At 38.0% G+C, this 16,134-nt stretch overlaps 2 protein-coding genes across 2 annotated transcripts; one reads left to right on the plus strand and one right to left on the minus strand.

The window, feature by feature from the left end:
• Positions 1 to 1,751: 1,751 nt before the first annotated feature.
• LOC124167022 (microsomal glutathione S-transferase 1-like) lies at positions 1,752 to 2,669 on the plus strand. Its single transcript, XM_046544788.1, has 3 exons — positions 1,752 to 2,038; positions 2,118 to 2,200; positions 2,386 to 2,669. The coding sequence occupies exons 1-3, from the start codon at positions 1,919 to 1,921 to the stop codon at positions 2,627 to 2,629; spliced, it is 447 nt and encodes a 148-aa protein (XP_046400744.1). The 5' UTR covers positions 1,752 to 1,918; the 3' UTR covers positions 2,630 to 2,669.
• Positions 2,670 to 7,558: 4,889 nt separating this feature from the next.
• Positions 7,559 to 11,784, minus strand: LOC124167004. The gene is made up of 3 exons (XM_046544763.1): positions 11,409 to 11,784; positions 10,215 to 10,410; positions 7,559 to 8,728 (listed from the first exon to the last, which is right to left on the minus strand). The coding sequence occupies exons 2-3, from the start codon at positions 10,371 to 10,373 to the stop codon at positions 7,712 to 7,714; spliced, it is 1,176 nt and encodes a 391-aa protein (XP_046400719.1). The 5' UTR covers positions 10,374 to 10,410; positions 11,409 to 11,784; the 3' UTR covers positions 7,559 to 7,711.
• Between the last annotated feature and the right edge of the window lie 4,350 nt (positions 11,785 to 16,134).

A 16,134-nucleotide genomic window follows, 5' to 3' on the forward strand; every position in this document is an offset into this window, starting at 1 on the left:
ATATGCTAGATTTTTAATACGGTCCCATTATCATTACGTTCAATTTGTATGACGAGGTATCCTTGTGCCCCCCAGAAATAAATCCTCGATCCGCCCCTGTATACAATTTGGTTACAATTGTTAGGTAAACATATTTGACCATGTAAAACTTATGACCTTATCGCGGACCAAAAGGAGCTGAAATCTGGTGAAAATTACAAACAACACCCAATATAATAAAAAATTAACGTACCTTCACATGCATGGAGAATCCCGGAAGTACCAGCGAGTACAAACTGCAGTGGGATGATGACGGGCCTTCGGGTTTCCCCCGCGTTGGTTACTTCATTGACGGCAAATTTCTTCAGACACCACTTCACAGACCTCTTCGAATAAATGCTAGCTGAAGTCTCTACGTGGAAGATCTTCACAGACGGGCAGCCTAGAGTGAAAAAAGCGAGGAACCAAAAAACCAGCTGCCAAGAACTCAGTAAAACTATTGGTAAGTCAGTTTTATGGAATGTTTTCAGTTCCTTTATAGGTTAAAACAAATGTGGTGTATCAGGGGCGCATTTTTTTACATGAGGGTGAAAAATCTTGAGGGTGGAAGGGGCAAGGTGGATATTCTCAAGACGGGACGGGTTGAGGAGCACCCAGCGCATTGGTGATGACCTCAAGAGGAAATAAATACGTCACGCACGGGCGTGGCTGGGCGTTCCCACGCTGGATTCGCTCATGTGGTCCATTTTATTGGGATGCAGCACATTCCCCTTCGTTCCCGACTCCAGAGCTCTTCCGCGGCAGGAGGCCTTGAGAAGGTGGAATGATTTCCTTTCTCGCATTTTCCGAAAATCCATGAAGATTACATATGATATGCCGATGAAAAGCCTAAAATAGAACTACTTTCATTTTGCAATGCATTTACCAGCACCAATTTGACTTGTAAAAAACGAAAAAAAAATTATTGGAACCAGAAGAAGTCAACTGCTGCGAAAGTTAGACGTCAGTGTGAACTACAACGAAGAGGCGATCCTTCCCAATACGATAAAAAAACTGCGTTAGTTCAAACTTAGTGGCGCCGACTCCATGGGGCCTGCGGGGGCCCGAGAAAATTCGTTATGAGTGTGCGGAAAAAGTGTGTCAGGCTTGTCGACTTTGCCCGGAGTGTCCAGATATCGAGATTCGAGTTATCAGGGTTCTAATGTTTGTTATATGACTCTTCTAAAATGCATAAAAAACTTAAAACTCACTACTTATAAAATTTCCCGGGGCAAGATCCCCGGTTTCCCCCCCCCCCCAATATTTTTTGTAAGTCGGCATCCTAGTTCAAACTCCATGTAAGCTTGAGAACCACGAGAGTTTACCAACAGCCCTAAAGTTTTGAAGAGAACCAGATATAAATTGCATGCGTAGGACATTACACTTCCATAATCACACACATTGTGAAATTGATATAGGCATGTTACTCCATCGAGTCCTCCTTCGTATTGACCGCCGAAACTGAGTTTTTTATCGCGAGGAGGATGAGGGATTAGCGCGTTATTTCATCATTAATATACTAATATTATACGAAATCCTACAAGGCATAAGCCATTCGATTAGAAGGCATAGGCTGGCGGACGAAATGAAGATTTTTTTTAAATCGGCTATCTCGAACACAGGAACCTCACGGCACCTGTTGAGTCACAATTTCGGTAAGGTCGCTTCAAGGTCAGGCGTTGGACGCGTGGTCATGTCAATAGTCTCTCGCTGATAGGCTGGCGTGACTCTCTCCCTCTTGACTCTGTTCTTGATCGTGAGAGAGCACTTTCGTGGCGAATGCGGTAGAAGACGCGTTGGCGAAGGCTCCCTGCTGCTCTCTTACACAATCGTTTATAACACGAGTCGCGGTGCTGCGAGCCGGTAGTTGCAGGGAAGAAGCGTGTATTAGTCGGTCAACATGGAGTTATTAACTCGAGACAATCCCGTTTTTGCTGCTTACGCTTTGTATTCAGCTCTCTTGGCTATCAAAATGTTTGCAGTTGTGATACTGACAGCAAAACAACGTATCAAGAAACAGGTTGGTATTCTTTAGGAAACATTTACTTGTGTCTTTTCATTGTATGGGTTCCTAACAGGCCTATTTCGTACGATTTTAGATATTTGCCAATCCTGAGGATGCTAAATTGCACAATAAAGCCAAAGTGAAGTTCGATGATCCTGATATAGAAAGAATTAGACGGTAAGTGTGCTTTCACACTTTCGTTTTTAACTTTTGTGGCTGTGACAGTATTTCCTGCTTTGAAACATCTCATCACTTATTATATGCTAATGCATTTAGCGATATTATTTTGCATTGATAGCATACTTTTAATAATTAAATTTATAAGCACTACGTCGTAATGCATCTCCAAATTTTGTTTTCAGGGCACACTTAAATGATCTTGAAAATATCCCGATGTTCTGGGTAGTTGGTTTACTGTACGTTCTAACTAATCCTCAAGCTACTGTCGCGATCAATCTTTTCCGACTGTTCTTTGTCGCCCGAGCCATCCATACATTCGTGTATGCTGTTGTCGTTTTTCCACAGCCTGCTCGAGGGCTTTCCTTCTTCGTAGGAGTCGGTGTGACTGCATATATGATCCTCCACATCTTACTGCACTTTGCCTAAATTTTTGTATTGCACCTTTATAATAAACTTTTTATACGTATATATTGTTTTTATTAACTCATTATGTGTTAGTACTGACACTATAGTCTCTTAACTATACATACAAACAAAATTACCAAGATTTTCTCTTCTACCCGTGCTATGCTTTCATGAAAACTTAGTGCTTCGTTGAGAAGCTGTCAGTTGGGGCCTGATGAGTGACTCATTCATGTATTATTACTGGCATTGGTCTACCAATTTAAAGGGCTCTGCCCCAATAGTAAACAAGTGACATATTAAACCCTTCAATAGATCCAAATTTATGAAGAAGCTCTGAACTTTGAAATTATTTCATACAAAAGTGTAAGCTCCCTGTTAAAATTATCCTTAACTTCTCAGATGAATATTTGACCCTTAGTTAATTTTTTACCATAAGGACTGATTGGCTACCTTACATGAATCATAACTCTAAAATAAATTGACCCTTTGTCTATAGTAACATGTCAAGTCAGGCTTTCACCAGATATAACATCCTGTTGTCAACTGGCTTTCCAATTATAGGATAACAATCTGCTATCTACTCATGTGAGCAGTGGCGTAACTAGGAATATGCTTTGGGGGGGAAGAGGAATATGCTTTATGCTTGTGTCGGGAAAATCTTTGAAAAATGACATGCCTGAATATAAAGTTCACATCATTTTGGCACAAAAAATTTAACTTTAAGCAGATGCAGTTTTATATTTCAAAACTAGGCAATATTTTTTTATAACTTTTTTTATTTCTCTGATGCTTTGGGGGGGGGGGAATCTATCCCCCCATCCCCCCCACAGTTACGCCACTGCATGTGAGTGCACACTGATAAATAAAGTTAAATAACATGGACTTCCTTGATGTATCAGCATTTCCCTCACATTTTAAAAAATCATAGACTGAGCATTTCTCATCCTTTTGGCATAGAAAGGCTAGCCATATGTATCACTTTGATGGATATCCATGAAAGTAACACATGATGATGAACGCTGACCTAAAAATTTGTGAGTATGACCACGGACCTCATACTACAGAGGAAAGATATATTTTTATGTTAATGTCTAACTCATATTTCCTTCGATAACATTGATATTAGGACCTCGGAGATTGCAATGCATGTCATCAATTACCTATCATAAAATTTGCAGTTCTATATTGATGGGCCTGAAAATACTAACAATAAATGTAAATAAGTGAAGAAATGTTAAAAAAATGTTTTTAGCACTAAGTTGGATCGTGATAAAAAGGTGAAGTTTGAGAATGGCTGGGAAATAAACAAAAAAAGATTATACCATATTGTGACAGAGCTTCCTTGACAGAAAACAAATCAATATAGCTTCTTAGGGGTGTATATATTTTTAAATATGATGTGTTCTACACATTCCTTGTAATGTTTCTGGTACAAATAAATTTATATGGTAATCGGGAGTTCATGTATTTTATATTATAAATGAAATGGCCTTTAACATAATTTGAATTGGTGACAAGTCAACCAGATGAGGGAGGGATACCTGGAGGTACCCCTACGAAATGTTTGGGAGTTGAGGTCACAACTGTATCTCCTACAATAAACATCCCTTGTCAGTGTACCCCTTCTTTCAATAAACCCCAGTTAAAATTAGTTCTGGCTACAGCCTTGAAATGTCATTTGAAATAGCCATATTTTTCTTCATGCTAGATGAAGCTGTTGGTTTATCATGAATATTTGTGTAAATGTCACATGGCGAAGGTAATCATGCCCAGCTAGTCAATTTATTTCTAATGTTTATTGTTACACATGTGCGTGCTTTCGTGAATATATATAAATATTGCAAAGTAAATATTATGCATTTTAACATGCGTTCGTACCTACTTTAATATTTTTTGCACGCTTCTGAAGAGATTTTCTTTGCATCACCTCAAGGAATACTAATGAAACACCTATAACATAAGTCAAACATTTTGTTTTATTCCATGCGAGCTAGCATTTTTTAAACAATTAATTTATTCCTACGGTAATCTCTTAACTGCCTGTCCAGATATGACTGCACTCGGAGTAACAAAATTGCTCCAAAGTTGTAAGTGATGCCTCAACAGGGGCGCCGACTTATAAAAAATATTGGGGGGGCCCATATCGGAGGCCTTGCCCCGGGAAGAGGTTAAATTCAAAGTGTGTCGCAGCACCGAAACACTACCATGATTCACACCACTTGATTCAGTTAACCTGCATAACCTCCATGGCTTAACCTTATAATTATTTGTTTCAACACACATTGTTGAATTTATTTTAAAAGGTAACTATCGTCAAACATGGGAAATAAAAATTACCAATATTTATGTGATTTCACAAGGCATAATACAACTTAATAATTTTCTTGAATTATTGAGGGGGCTCCGCCCCCCAAACGAATCTTGGGGCCTGAGGGGGCTCGGGCCCCCTCAGGCCCCATGGAGTCAGCGCCACTGTGCCTCAACAACATAGCCTTAATTTGTTTTATAATGAATGAGACCAATGTGAGAAGTATAAATTCTACCAACACTATTTTTGTTATAATTATATTAGTTTTCAAGAAAGTTGAGCTTTTATCAAACAATAGTCAAGCAAAATTGAGTTGCACCATTGTATGTAGCTCTAATCTAGCACACTTTCCTTGGATTTTTAAAATGCTAATGTAGTGAAGTTGAACTGCTGAAGAAAAGCTGTTTCTGAAGAAAGTAAATGCAGTTTCTAAAATAATACGACAATTCCTTGACTGTAAATACCTTGTTTATGTTTACTATGCCAGAGGAATAGCACTTATGGAAAAGTGCAAATTCTTCTTATTTCAATTAGTCGAACTCCCACCATATCACACCTGAATTGGTTGAACTTATTCAAATGGCACTACAAGTAGTGAAACCCATGACAATCTGTACTTATATTCTGCAAAAATGGAAAAAGATATTTGCATCCTAAATTCGACAGGTAAAATAAACATTTGTAATTTCGACATCGTGCACATAACATCAAAATGGATTAAAATCGATTATAAAGTAAGTTTTTAAACTAGCAACATGCATGTATTTAATTATATACCACAAAAAAAGAAAACTACTGCTAAAACTACGTCAAAACAACTACATGCACTACATATTTGGTGTGGGGTGAATTAGGAATTTCTAGCATGGACACACCCAGCGAGGAGCAGGAGGGGGCAGCTGGCCCCTCCTAGAAACAATAATCGCAAATGTCTTTTAGAAAATAATATTTTTTCAAGCAAATAATTTTAAAACAAATAAAGAGCTGTTACAGTTCCCTTAAAATGTTGGTTTCATTCACCTTTTCCATGCTTAAATCTTACCTATAACTTGAATAACCATGGCTTGTCCCCCCCCCTTGTTTTGATCCTGGGTATGCCCTTGATTTCTAGTGCTAAAGAGAAGAATTTTACAGATAGGAAACCCGGAGTGGCGCCGACTCCATGGGGCTTGAGGGGGCCTGAGCCCCCTCAATAATTCGTTATGGGTGCGAGGAAAAAATGTGTCAGGCTAGTGTGTCCAGATATCGAGAGTGTCCAGTGTCCAGATATCGAGATTCGAGTTATCAGGGTTCTAATGTTGATCATACGACTCTTCTAAAATGCTTAAAAAACTAATAACTCACTACCTATAAAATTTCACAGGCCAAGATCCCAGGTTGGGACCCCCCAATATTGTTCGTAAGTCGGCGTCCCTGGAAACCCGTAAGTCTTACAGATAGGTGAAAGACTAGAAACAAGAGGAGAGTACGATACAGAAACTGCTGAGAAAGGTTTGGGTTCTGAAAAAAGGAAAATAAAGGTGGAGATGGCTGAGGTTGCAAGTGTGAAATGTTGGACCAAATGAGACACAACTTAACCCTTTCGCTTTGGCCCACCCTCCGGAAACCTACCCCTCACATGCAGCGAAAGCGCTGAGCGCATGGCAGGGAGGATGTAAAAGTACATTCACAGCAGCCAGCCATGCGAACGAACCAGGTACCTTCACAGCAGCAAAAGGGTTAAGGAAAAAAAAGAAGGAAGAGATGTATCATAGATGGAAACAAAAAAAAAACTGGTATAAAACATTAAGGCTATTAGTGTTTGGGCCGCAATGGTGTGGAGAAGGGTGAAACAGCCCCCACTGCCAACCACAGGGTTTTTTTCCTTTTGCACTGCGCATTTAACTGAGCGGCCACCTGGATGCCCTTCAAGGGGCACTAATTCTCTGGCACCATCAGCTCGGAACAAGGGACCTTATTTCGAAGCCTCAGCTGGTCATGTAGGTGACATAGAGAACATGCAGGCATTTGCATTGTCACACAGAGAATCAGGTTTTGGCTGTAAGAGCATGCAGTGATGCTATGCACATCAATGGGCGAGTGCTCATTAAATAAGTTCGCAATTTTAAGTTTAACACATTTCAATTTAACACTTTCGTCCTGAAGCCACTCATCATCATTGGGGCCATGTGCTCACAAAAAGAAACCTAGGGTACATATGAAAATTCTGAAGGATGACACACATGCTCACATGAGACATCTGCTATGCATGCACATACACGAGCAAAACTATATATACTACACTATGGAACAAGATTATCTATAATATAGCTTTCCTTTCTAGGCAACAAAGGAGAAGATTTTCTGACCGAAAGATAACTATCTTGAGTACTCCCAAAATTAGTCAATAAAACAGAATTGCGCACTATTTCTGGTGACCAAGTATGCTCATTCCATCATAATGCATGAATTTGTGAGACATTTGAGGTGACACATGTGAACATCTAATACCAAGTTAATATTATGTGCACTGAGAGTCTAAAGTAGGCTGAAATTAGATACAGCTATGGTATTTCTAAGTGTGTGAAAATAGCCATTAATAATGTTGTTTTTCATTGGGAGTTAATTGATACGAGGATGAAGCCATAAATGATAATATGTAGTTATTAAAATTTTCATGAAATCAGATGGGACCACAACATCTAATTCTTTAATATAATATTGTAAAACAGAAATAAAAAAAATTATACAGAGTGTTCATGATAAACTATAACTTGGGCAGCAGCAATTACGCAAGTAGTCATTCACGTCTCTCTTCACACAAATCGCATGATCATTACAACAATGATGCAAATTATCAAACTTTGTCCTCTCAATGCAAATCCTGATAATGGTAGAGCCTCAGGATCTGGACAGGATGGCAACCCAGGTCTATATATCTGAATTGATTCATTCCTCCCATTTGGAAGAAGGCAGACCTGCTTCTGTTCCAAGGCACATGCAAATGAGTCATCACCTCTGCATGTTGTTTGGCTGAATGCTTTTGATACCGCAGGAATGAAATTCTCTGCATGACATCCACACGGAAGTTGATTGCCTTGGATGTAAACAAAAGAGTTACTATTGGCATTCAGTTGTAATGCATGCGGAGCTCTGAGAGTTTTGAAATGATTATTTATAACTTTAACGTGCAGTTTTCCCTGGATTGAAATGCTGTGAACACCACTAAGATCGTCAAAGACATTGTTGATGAGTGAAACACATTCACCATAAATCTTCATAGCCTCGCGCTCCATTGCTTTGAATTCACAGCTGTCAAAGGTCACATTCCCAGAGGCATGAACGTCAAATGACCCTTCAACCATTTCACTGAAATGGCATTTTATCGCACTAAAATGGATGAGAGAGGCTCCATTGAATTTCAAGGCTCCAGCAGGCAATGCTCCACTAAATTTCACATTTTTCATGTAAATCTTGGCGATGGGTAAATCTACAAAAGATGATGTAGAAGACATGGGTGGTGCTGTTACAGTGATGTCTTCAAGGCTGAGGGTCTCCAAAGACCTCACAGAATGCAGTACAGCTGAAGTTGGCCCAGGAACTGGGAAATGATCGAGAGATCCAATCTTTGATAAAGAGAGGGACTGCAAGGAATATGGAAGGGAGAGAGCTGGTTCCAATGATAATTTATCTATTTCAGACACTTTTATGGAGTGCAACTCATAAGCTCTTCGGAAGAGATTGGAATGCATGATAACATTCCGGCATCTGGTAATTTCCAAAGATGATGTATTCAAAAAGCCCAAGCTTAGTTCTGGAGTGATCTCCAAGTCCTGTATGCAGTTCAGAAGAGAAGAATGATAGTCAGCAACACAGCTTACTTTAAGCAGACCAGTAAAAAATTTTACATCATAAATACTACAAAATTCATAAACAAACTCATAAAATAATTGTTTAAATGAAATATTTTTCATTTCAGGAGAATTATGTCTTGCATTAGCACTGTTTTTACTGGTTTTGGCTCTCAGATTTGTATGTAATGTTAGATATAGGATAATCGCGTATGAACATGCATTGACAGCTAAAGCCTACTTAAGAAGGTCATAAAAAAAACCTGGTACATAGTTCTCTGCCCAGTTACTATCTCAGCACCGGTACTTTTTCACTGGGTAACCATAAATAAAACAGTATACATATCATACTACCTTCACACACACATCACATTCTATCTGTAGCACAAGACAAGAAAATAGCAAAAAAGATATGAAAGATTACATCACTGTCTTTAGGATCTCTTTCAAGTGAAATTTCATGCAACACTGTTTGTCTTCAAGAAAATTAAGTTGCCTTTCTCATATGAATAATACCAAACAGCGTGTTCTGAAGAAGAGTGGAAACACCCTTTTAGCACCTCATAAATGCATCAACTGCATTTCTTCCTTAACCCTTTGGTTGTGGGAATGTTTTTAAACACACTGTGAGAAGAATGTTTGACCATCGGTCACTCACTTAGAGCAGGGTTCCTTAGAGGTTTTACTGCCAGGGTAGTTCACATTATGGCAACCCATAAACCACAGAGTACTGAGGGGTCTTTCCGAGACAGTGTGGTACTAACCATCCCAAATTGCACAGATTTTTCTAAGGGAGTTTAATTTATTTCTGACAGAGCTTTCAGCAATAAAGATATGATCATTATGAACCCTTGCCTTATTCGGAACTAATCCCTTAAGCCTACCACCCTGACCAGCACTAACTTACCACTGAGCAAAGTACAAAAAATACTTTTATTTACAGCTTGGTATCTATTGAATGGATCATGTAAGTAATGAGGAAGTTTTCTGAAGAGTGGGAGGGAAGAGAAGTCTACTGAAAATCTTAGGAAGAAGACAGGACTCCTTTATCAGCTATATCATGAGGCAAAATATCCTGATGAAAATAATTGTTGAAGGACAGTTGGAAGTGAAGAACAGCAAAGGTATGCCAATAATGAGGTACATATAGCAGCAGTGGCGTAACTAAAAGCCTCGGAGAAATATAAAAATAATTTACAACTATTGTCTAGTTATGACACGTAATAACTGTATCTGATTAAAGTTAAAACTTTAGCACCAAAATGTTAAATGTTGTAAGATGTATTTCCAGGCATGTCATTTTTCAAAAATTTTCTCAGACCCCTGTTGCCTGGGGAGAGGAGGGGGTTGCCATTACAGGCCATCCCCCCCTCCCCCCGAAACATATATCAAACATTATTTTTACAATAAAACAGCTAGTAAAAGTAAATTAGGTACTTAATAAAGTTATTGTTTCTATATCATTTACCTCATTAGGATTGACGCAGGAGCATTTAACGTGATAAAATCCATTTTCATCTCTGTTAATTTGTTCACATAATCCAGCAACCAGGCTTAGTAATGAAAAGATTAAAATGGCTTTTAACCATATTATGTAGGTACTGATCTTGTGCTTAACAGCCATCATCTCCTTTGATAATTTTCTTGAAGGAAGTAGTATATGGCTGCACAAGTAAAAAAAGTAAGAATATGATTAAACAAAAGTTTACATATCAATGGAAATATTTTAAAATTAGAAATACAAAGGCTATAGAGAATAAATGTATTTTAGAGGGTAATGGCACAAAAATCTCTATGAAACCTAGTGTCAGTGATGAATTAAATTTTTTGATCTTTTCTTGACTATAAATCTTCATAATGATGGAGTAGTGTATGAAAACAAAAAAAGGTAAGCTTTAGAGTCAAAATTCCTCCGATATTTCTACCTCCCATCACCAACATGAACTGTTTCCAAATATGCATTAGTGTAGAAGCTTCAGACAAATAACTTAGTTTCATAAATCAATAACAGATGGCAGATTTCACATTCAAAAGAATAGATTGAGGCCTATCATTCGTCTTTATAAACCTCAATTCTCATTATGAACGATAAAAGCCATCTAGGCTCTTTCAAAACTCTTGCTTTTCGTCACACATTTAGGACCTAAGAAAACATAAATAATATCATATAAGTATACCGGGACTAGCCACGGTGATAACTTTTTACGGAGTCACCCGCAATGCACAAATAGTGCAAAAAATCCACAGAGGAAAAATCATTCGCCATCCCGGTCAAGGCGAATGATTTTTCCTCTGTGGATTTTTTGCAATAAATGATATCAGTCAGACTCAAATTGAAAATATGAGACATCCTCATAAAATCTTATCTACTCTCCTCCTCAATATTTAGCTATCAACAGAGTTAAGCATACATATAATGGATTGATATTAGCATGAAACAATTTCCAAACAAATAGTTCAAAATTTCCACTTGACAAGGGCATTCACTATTCATTATTTCAGAATTGCATGGAATAATGATTGTCAGCTCATGGGTAAAAAAGACCTAAATAGTAAAATTAACCATCAAAGGTCCCTTTGTGCCATACCATATTTAAGATCAATGAATTTGAATCTAAGTTTTATCTTAGGATTTTTCTCTAGATTAAAAAAGTACACTTACCTCTTAAAATGTGATTTTCAACAGGGCTCACACTCATATCATGTGAAAAAAATGGAGAACAATGAGCCACCATAATAACCTGGGGCTATAAGCAAGTGCCTCAAAACTAGAGAGGAAGCTTTCTCAGGGGAGATTCCCAGGAAGTTAATCAACCACACTTCCTGTTTCCTGCATTTCCTCAGGAAACAGGATGACACTGGCCTGTATGGCATATAAATGCATTAGGTCATGTTCACATGTCTATTGATAATGGAATGAGTAAAGGAAAAATCCCTATAATGAAAGTAACAACAATGTAAAGGATAAGTTAGAACTCCAGCTATAACACCATAACTATAATGCCATGTAAGCCGTTGCTCTACAATATCCGAGACTGGCATATTAATTTACGAACGACAAAAAGTCCTGCAAAGTAAACGAAAACTGTATTGAGCATAATGAAGTAAAGGCTATTCATATCCATTATTGTTAGTACAATCATAGAGAAGACAAGTTTTTAAAGCAAGACTTCATTATAAATCTGTGAATTTTAGTGTTCCCGAAAGACAATAGGGTGGTTTCCTATTATTTTTTTATTGCCTAAATCGAAAGATTATTACTCCTGGAGTAGGTATTTCACGCTTTTATATTTTTAAATGACGATATCTATTTTTCGCAATTTAATGAAAAGTGAAAATTTTCAAGCACACGAAAACGTGACGGCTAAGTATGGATGCCCGGAAAACTCCGCGTGAATTCGTTCTGGTTCCCGCTGCCTCAAGTGAGGTGACCTTGGAGCGAGGCTTTGAGCACTGATACGACGCAGAATGCTAGCAGGTAGCCGAGTACCCTGCTAGCTGGTAGCGCTTGGCTTAAATAAGGATTATTAATACCCTATCAAGCAAAGGAAACTTTCTGACCTTAGGCAATTTTAATAGGTGATTATTAAGACATGTTTCCCTGAGCTCTGTGCCTCATGCATGCATTGATAATCTCAGACGATGTAAAACTCCTATCTACTCTTATAGCATCTAGGTCCCAGTGACGTCACGTGGAGTGGCATCACATTGGCACCAATCTGGCCTTTTTCAAATGAGGTTAAAATTGACCATTAAAATTCGCCTAAACTGGGATTTCTAAAACCAAATAATTTGTATATTATGAATACACTAATGGTGGGTAACGAATCGCAATCAATGCCTTTCGTTTACTTTGATGAAGGAAACTACCCTCTTTCCAGAAAATCTTTAACATATCATATCCATAAAGGTTTCCAATGTAATCAATGTAAAATAAAGATGATTCAAACACATTAAGGCCCCTATTGGCCGAGGCAACCAGACGCGCCACCGAGCCTTCCACCGGTGGCATGTCCGGTTGCTTGGGTTTACTCCACCCAGGTCACCGGTGGTGCCACCAATATCGATCTAAAACTTACCCAGCACACAGCAGTAGTTAAAATGGTTTGAGGACGTACTATTGCTAGCTCTTCTCATAAAGAAAAGAAGGCGAAGGACTAGGAGGTTTCAGAAGCATCCTATATTGATGTCTAGACTCAGTGGCGCAGCAAGGGGGGGTTTTGGGGGAGAAACTGAATCTAGTAATCACTGAATTTTTTTAATCAAATACTTGTGTTGATTACACGTGAGAATACAATTCCTTAATCTTTCAAACTTTACACTTAACACTGCGTTTAACCGTTAACGGTTTCGTTAGGACATCAGCTACTCAATTTTCTGATGGGACAAAATTGTAAATCAAATAATCCTTCTGAATACTCCCTACTTATAAATTATACCTCACCTCAATGTGTTTTGTTCTCCTACTTATCTGACCAGATAGTATCATTTTTATTGTATGTACCCCTATTGTCAATATTTAAATTTATAAATACATACTTGTTTGCCTGTCAACTCCCCAATTAAAGCCTTAGCATTTTTTATTTCTTGACAGCACTCAGATGCTGCCATAAATTTTCCCTCAGTTGAGGATAGTGCCACAATGCTTTGTTTGATAGAGCACTAGAGGATTGGCGTATCAACAAACAGAATTACATATCATGATGTACTTTTTCTATCACACAGATCTCCTGTAAACAAGGGTGTACCCAGGATCATAACTAGGTGGGGGGGCAAGCCATGGTCTAGGGAGGAGGGGGGGGGGCAAACCAAATTGTGACATTAGTTTTTTTCTCATTTTATGTGATTATTTGATTATTTATGAGATTTTTCATTTTTGTATTCATTAGTTTATGAGATTATTTCCTTGAAAAAATAGCTATATTTTAGTTACATACCTTATACTAATACATACATATCATCTTTCGTGGGTTTAAAGATAATTGTTGAATGCTTTCGTTTCAATTCAATATGTACTGATGTTGCTTAATGACTTTTGCTTCTAGGGGGGGCAGCGGCTAAATTAACTGCCTGAGTTCACATGTCTTTGGTTTCGTTTAGATCAACTACAAACTATCCATTTGAACCTTTCTTTCCTTCTATTACATATATTTTGTTTTGGCATTTTATTTCACCTATTAATATTTTAACACTATCCTTCAAAAGTAATAAATTTCCATCATTTTCTGTGATTTCAGAAAATGAAATTAAACTACATATTAGATATGTAATTCAGGTGCATATCCCACCTCTTTTAGTTTACATTTACTCATTTCTAGACTTCCTACTCTTGTCACTAACATACTCGCATCTTTCTTAGCAACCTTAACCTTACCATTACATGCAATTTCTACTATTTCGTTGGAATTAACCATATGTTTTGTCGCTCCACTCTCTATTACAAACTCAAATGTATTCTCATTATTAAGATTAGATGCAGATTCAGCTAAAAATGCTACTGTACTTTCTCTCGGCTTTCTGTCCCAATACCCTTTTTCACTTGACGATCCCTTATTTCTAAAAAGCAAAGTTTTTTTGTCATGATTCGTTTTCTTACATATTTTACAACATTTTCTCGTAAAAAGCAGTTTTCTGAATGATTAGTTCGTTTACATACTTAGCAGCCTTATTTGGACATCTAGCTTTGATATGACCCTTTTCGTTACATGAAAAACACACTATATCATTTTTAAAATTCATTTTACCGTGTCGAGCATTGTGGTCAGGGCAGTATGATGCGCACGCATGCAATATTCAGTCACCAGTGAAGCGTCTGGTCACCTCGGCTAATAGGCTACATATACTTCAATGCCCCGAAACGATGATCAGCAACCCAAAGTGGAAGGCACGGTTGCGGGGCTCAGGCGACTGGTTTCGGTGGAAAGTCTGGTGGCGTATCTGGTTGCCTCGGCTAATAGGACTCATTTGATTCTATGCCCCACGGCTGACAAGTTCCACCAGATGCACCACCGGTGGCACGTCTAGTTGCCTCAGCTAATAGGGGCCTAAATGTCATGGTATTATCCGCCATTATATTATGTAGAGCAAAATATTCAGAAAATTTGAGGGATGTAAATTGAACATTTTGTTTCGATTCTTTAATGTAAGCTAATAAAAAAATAATTTCCATTGCAATATTTCCAATGAATCGAAATTTTTCTACACTAAGTAAAAAGTTTTTTCTGTTCTTCACAAGTGTATTCTGAAAAAATATAGTTTCATACCTCTGAGAATAAGTTATTGAACTCTGGAACAAATTTTTTTCACACTTTTAGTTCACTTCTTGGTGGCAACACAAACATGTAAATGTACACACACGGTTACATGTGGGGAGCCTGAACAAGGGGTCAGAACTCAGGGCCCGAAAATGAACTGCTCATATCAACAGCAGACAGGAAATTTGCATACAAAGCAATAGTGCAAAGAGAACTCAAGGCAAAAGTTTGAAATGCATCCTACACATGTTTAGCACCTCAATACAAATTATTTATTTATTTTCATTGCCCCGAAAACAGCTCGTTTAAGGCCTTTTACATTGGAGGAAATAACATGAAACAACGACTAACACACACAGCCATTCCCTGGGTAGGGGCAACCTATCCAGTCGGGACTCGAAACCGCGACCTTCAGTTTGGCAGGTGAGGACTTAACCCTGCCACCACCAAGGCCGGCAGATTTAACACAGACTAATATGTTTCAACATATTCTCACCTTTCTGAAAGAAGTTATATTATGGCCTTAATGTGTCTTGCTCTCCCAATGATATTTTTACAAGAATAATAAAAAAAATATGCACCAAAACTGAAAAAACATACTTCCGCCATTAAAATGGAGAATATCGGTCAATATGTCGTCATATAGTACGGACCAATTACTACATTTCGAATATTCGTGTGTAGATAAAAGCGTAGAGTCTGCGCATGCCTGACCTTGAAACATGATTAACATATCGAATTTTATTAGTTAATCGTAGTATTATTATCAAGATTGAGATATTTTTAAGGTTTCATGGCAATATTCCCGGCTTTTTTCCAGGTTTTTTCATGGTAGACGAAATTCACGGCTCATTCACGGTTTTAAGGTTTACACGGTTGAGTGGGAACCCTGTGTGACCAAGAGCATCAATTATGGTTATTTCTTCACCATACACGCAACGTCATATAATAATCTTCATTCCTGGGGAATCATTATTCCGACCGACTCATTACAGCTCGTAAATTTGATGTGCAGTTAGTCCTTGTCCAACGCACATTCCATGTACGATTTTTCAGAGATACCAGCATTCAAAAAATTCAAATTTTGAATTTGGCAAAATTTTGAGTAGGCTGTTTCTATGCGGTGCGGCGTAG

Source organism: Ischnura elegans, chromosome 10, assembly GCF_921293095.1.
Source record: "Ischnura elegans chromosome 10, ioIscEleg1.1, whole genome shotgun sequence".
Lineage (NCBI taxonomy): Eukaryota > Metazoa > Arthropoda > Insecta > Odonata > Coenagrionidae > Ischnura > Ischnura elegans.

Excerpts from the sequence above, each read along its gene's own strand:
- LOC124167022 (XM_046544788.1), top strand. The coding sequence starts at position 1,919 with ATGGAGTTATTAACTCGAGACAATCCCGTTTTTGCTGCTTACGCTTTG. Across the intron at positions 2,039-2,117 it reads AACAACGTATCAAGAAACAG|ATATTTGCCAATCCTGAGGA; the intron begins GTTGGTATTCTT and ends GTACGATTTTAG. Across the intron at positions 2,201-2,385 it reads GATATAGAAAGAATTAGACG|GGCACACTTAAATGATCTTG; the intron begins GTAAGTGTGCTT and ends TTTTGTTTTCAG.
- LOC124167004 (XM_046544763.1), bottom strand. The coding sequence starts at position 10,373 with ATGATGGCTGTTAAGCACAAGATCAGTACCTACATAATATGGTTAAAA. Across the intron at positions 8,729-10,214 it reads CCTGCGTCAATCCTAATGAG|GACTTGGAGATCACTCCAGA; the intron begins GTAAATGATATA and ends AACTGCATACAG.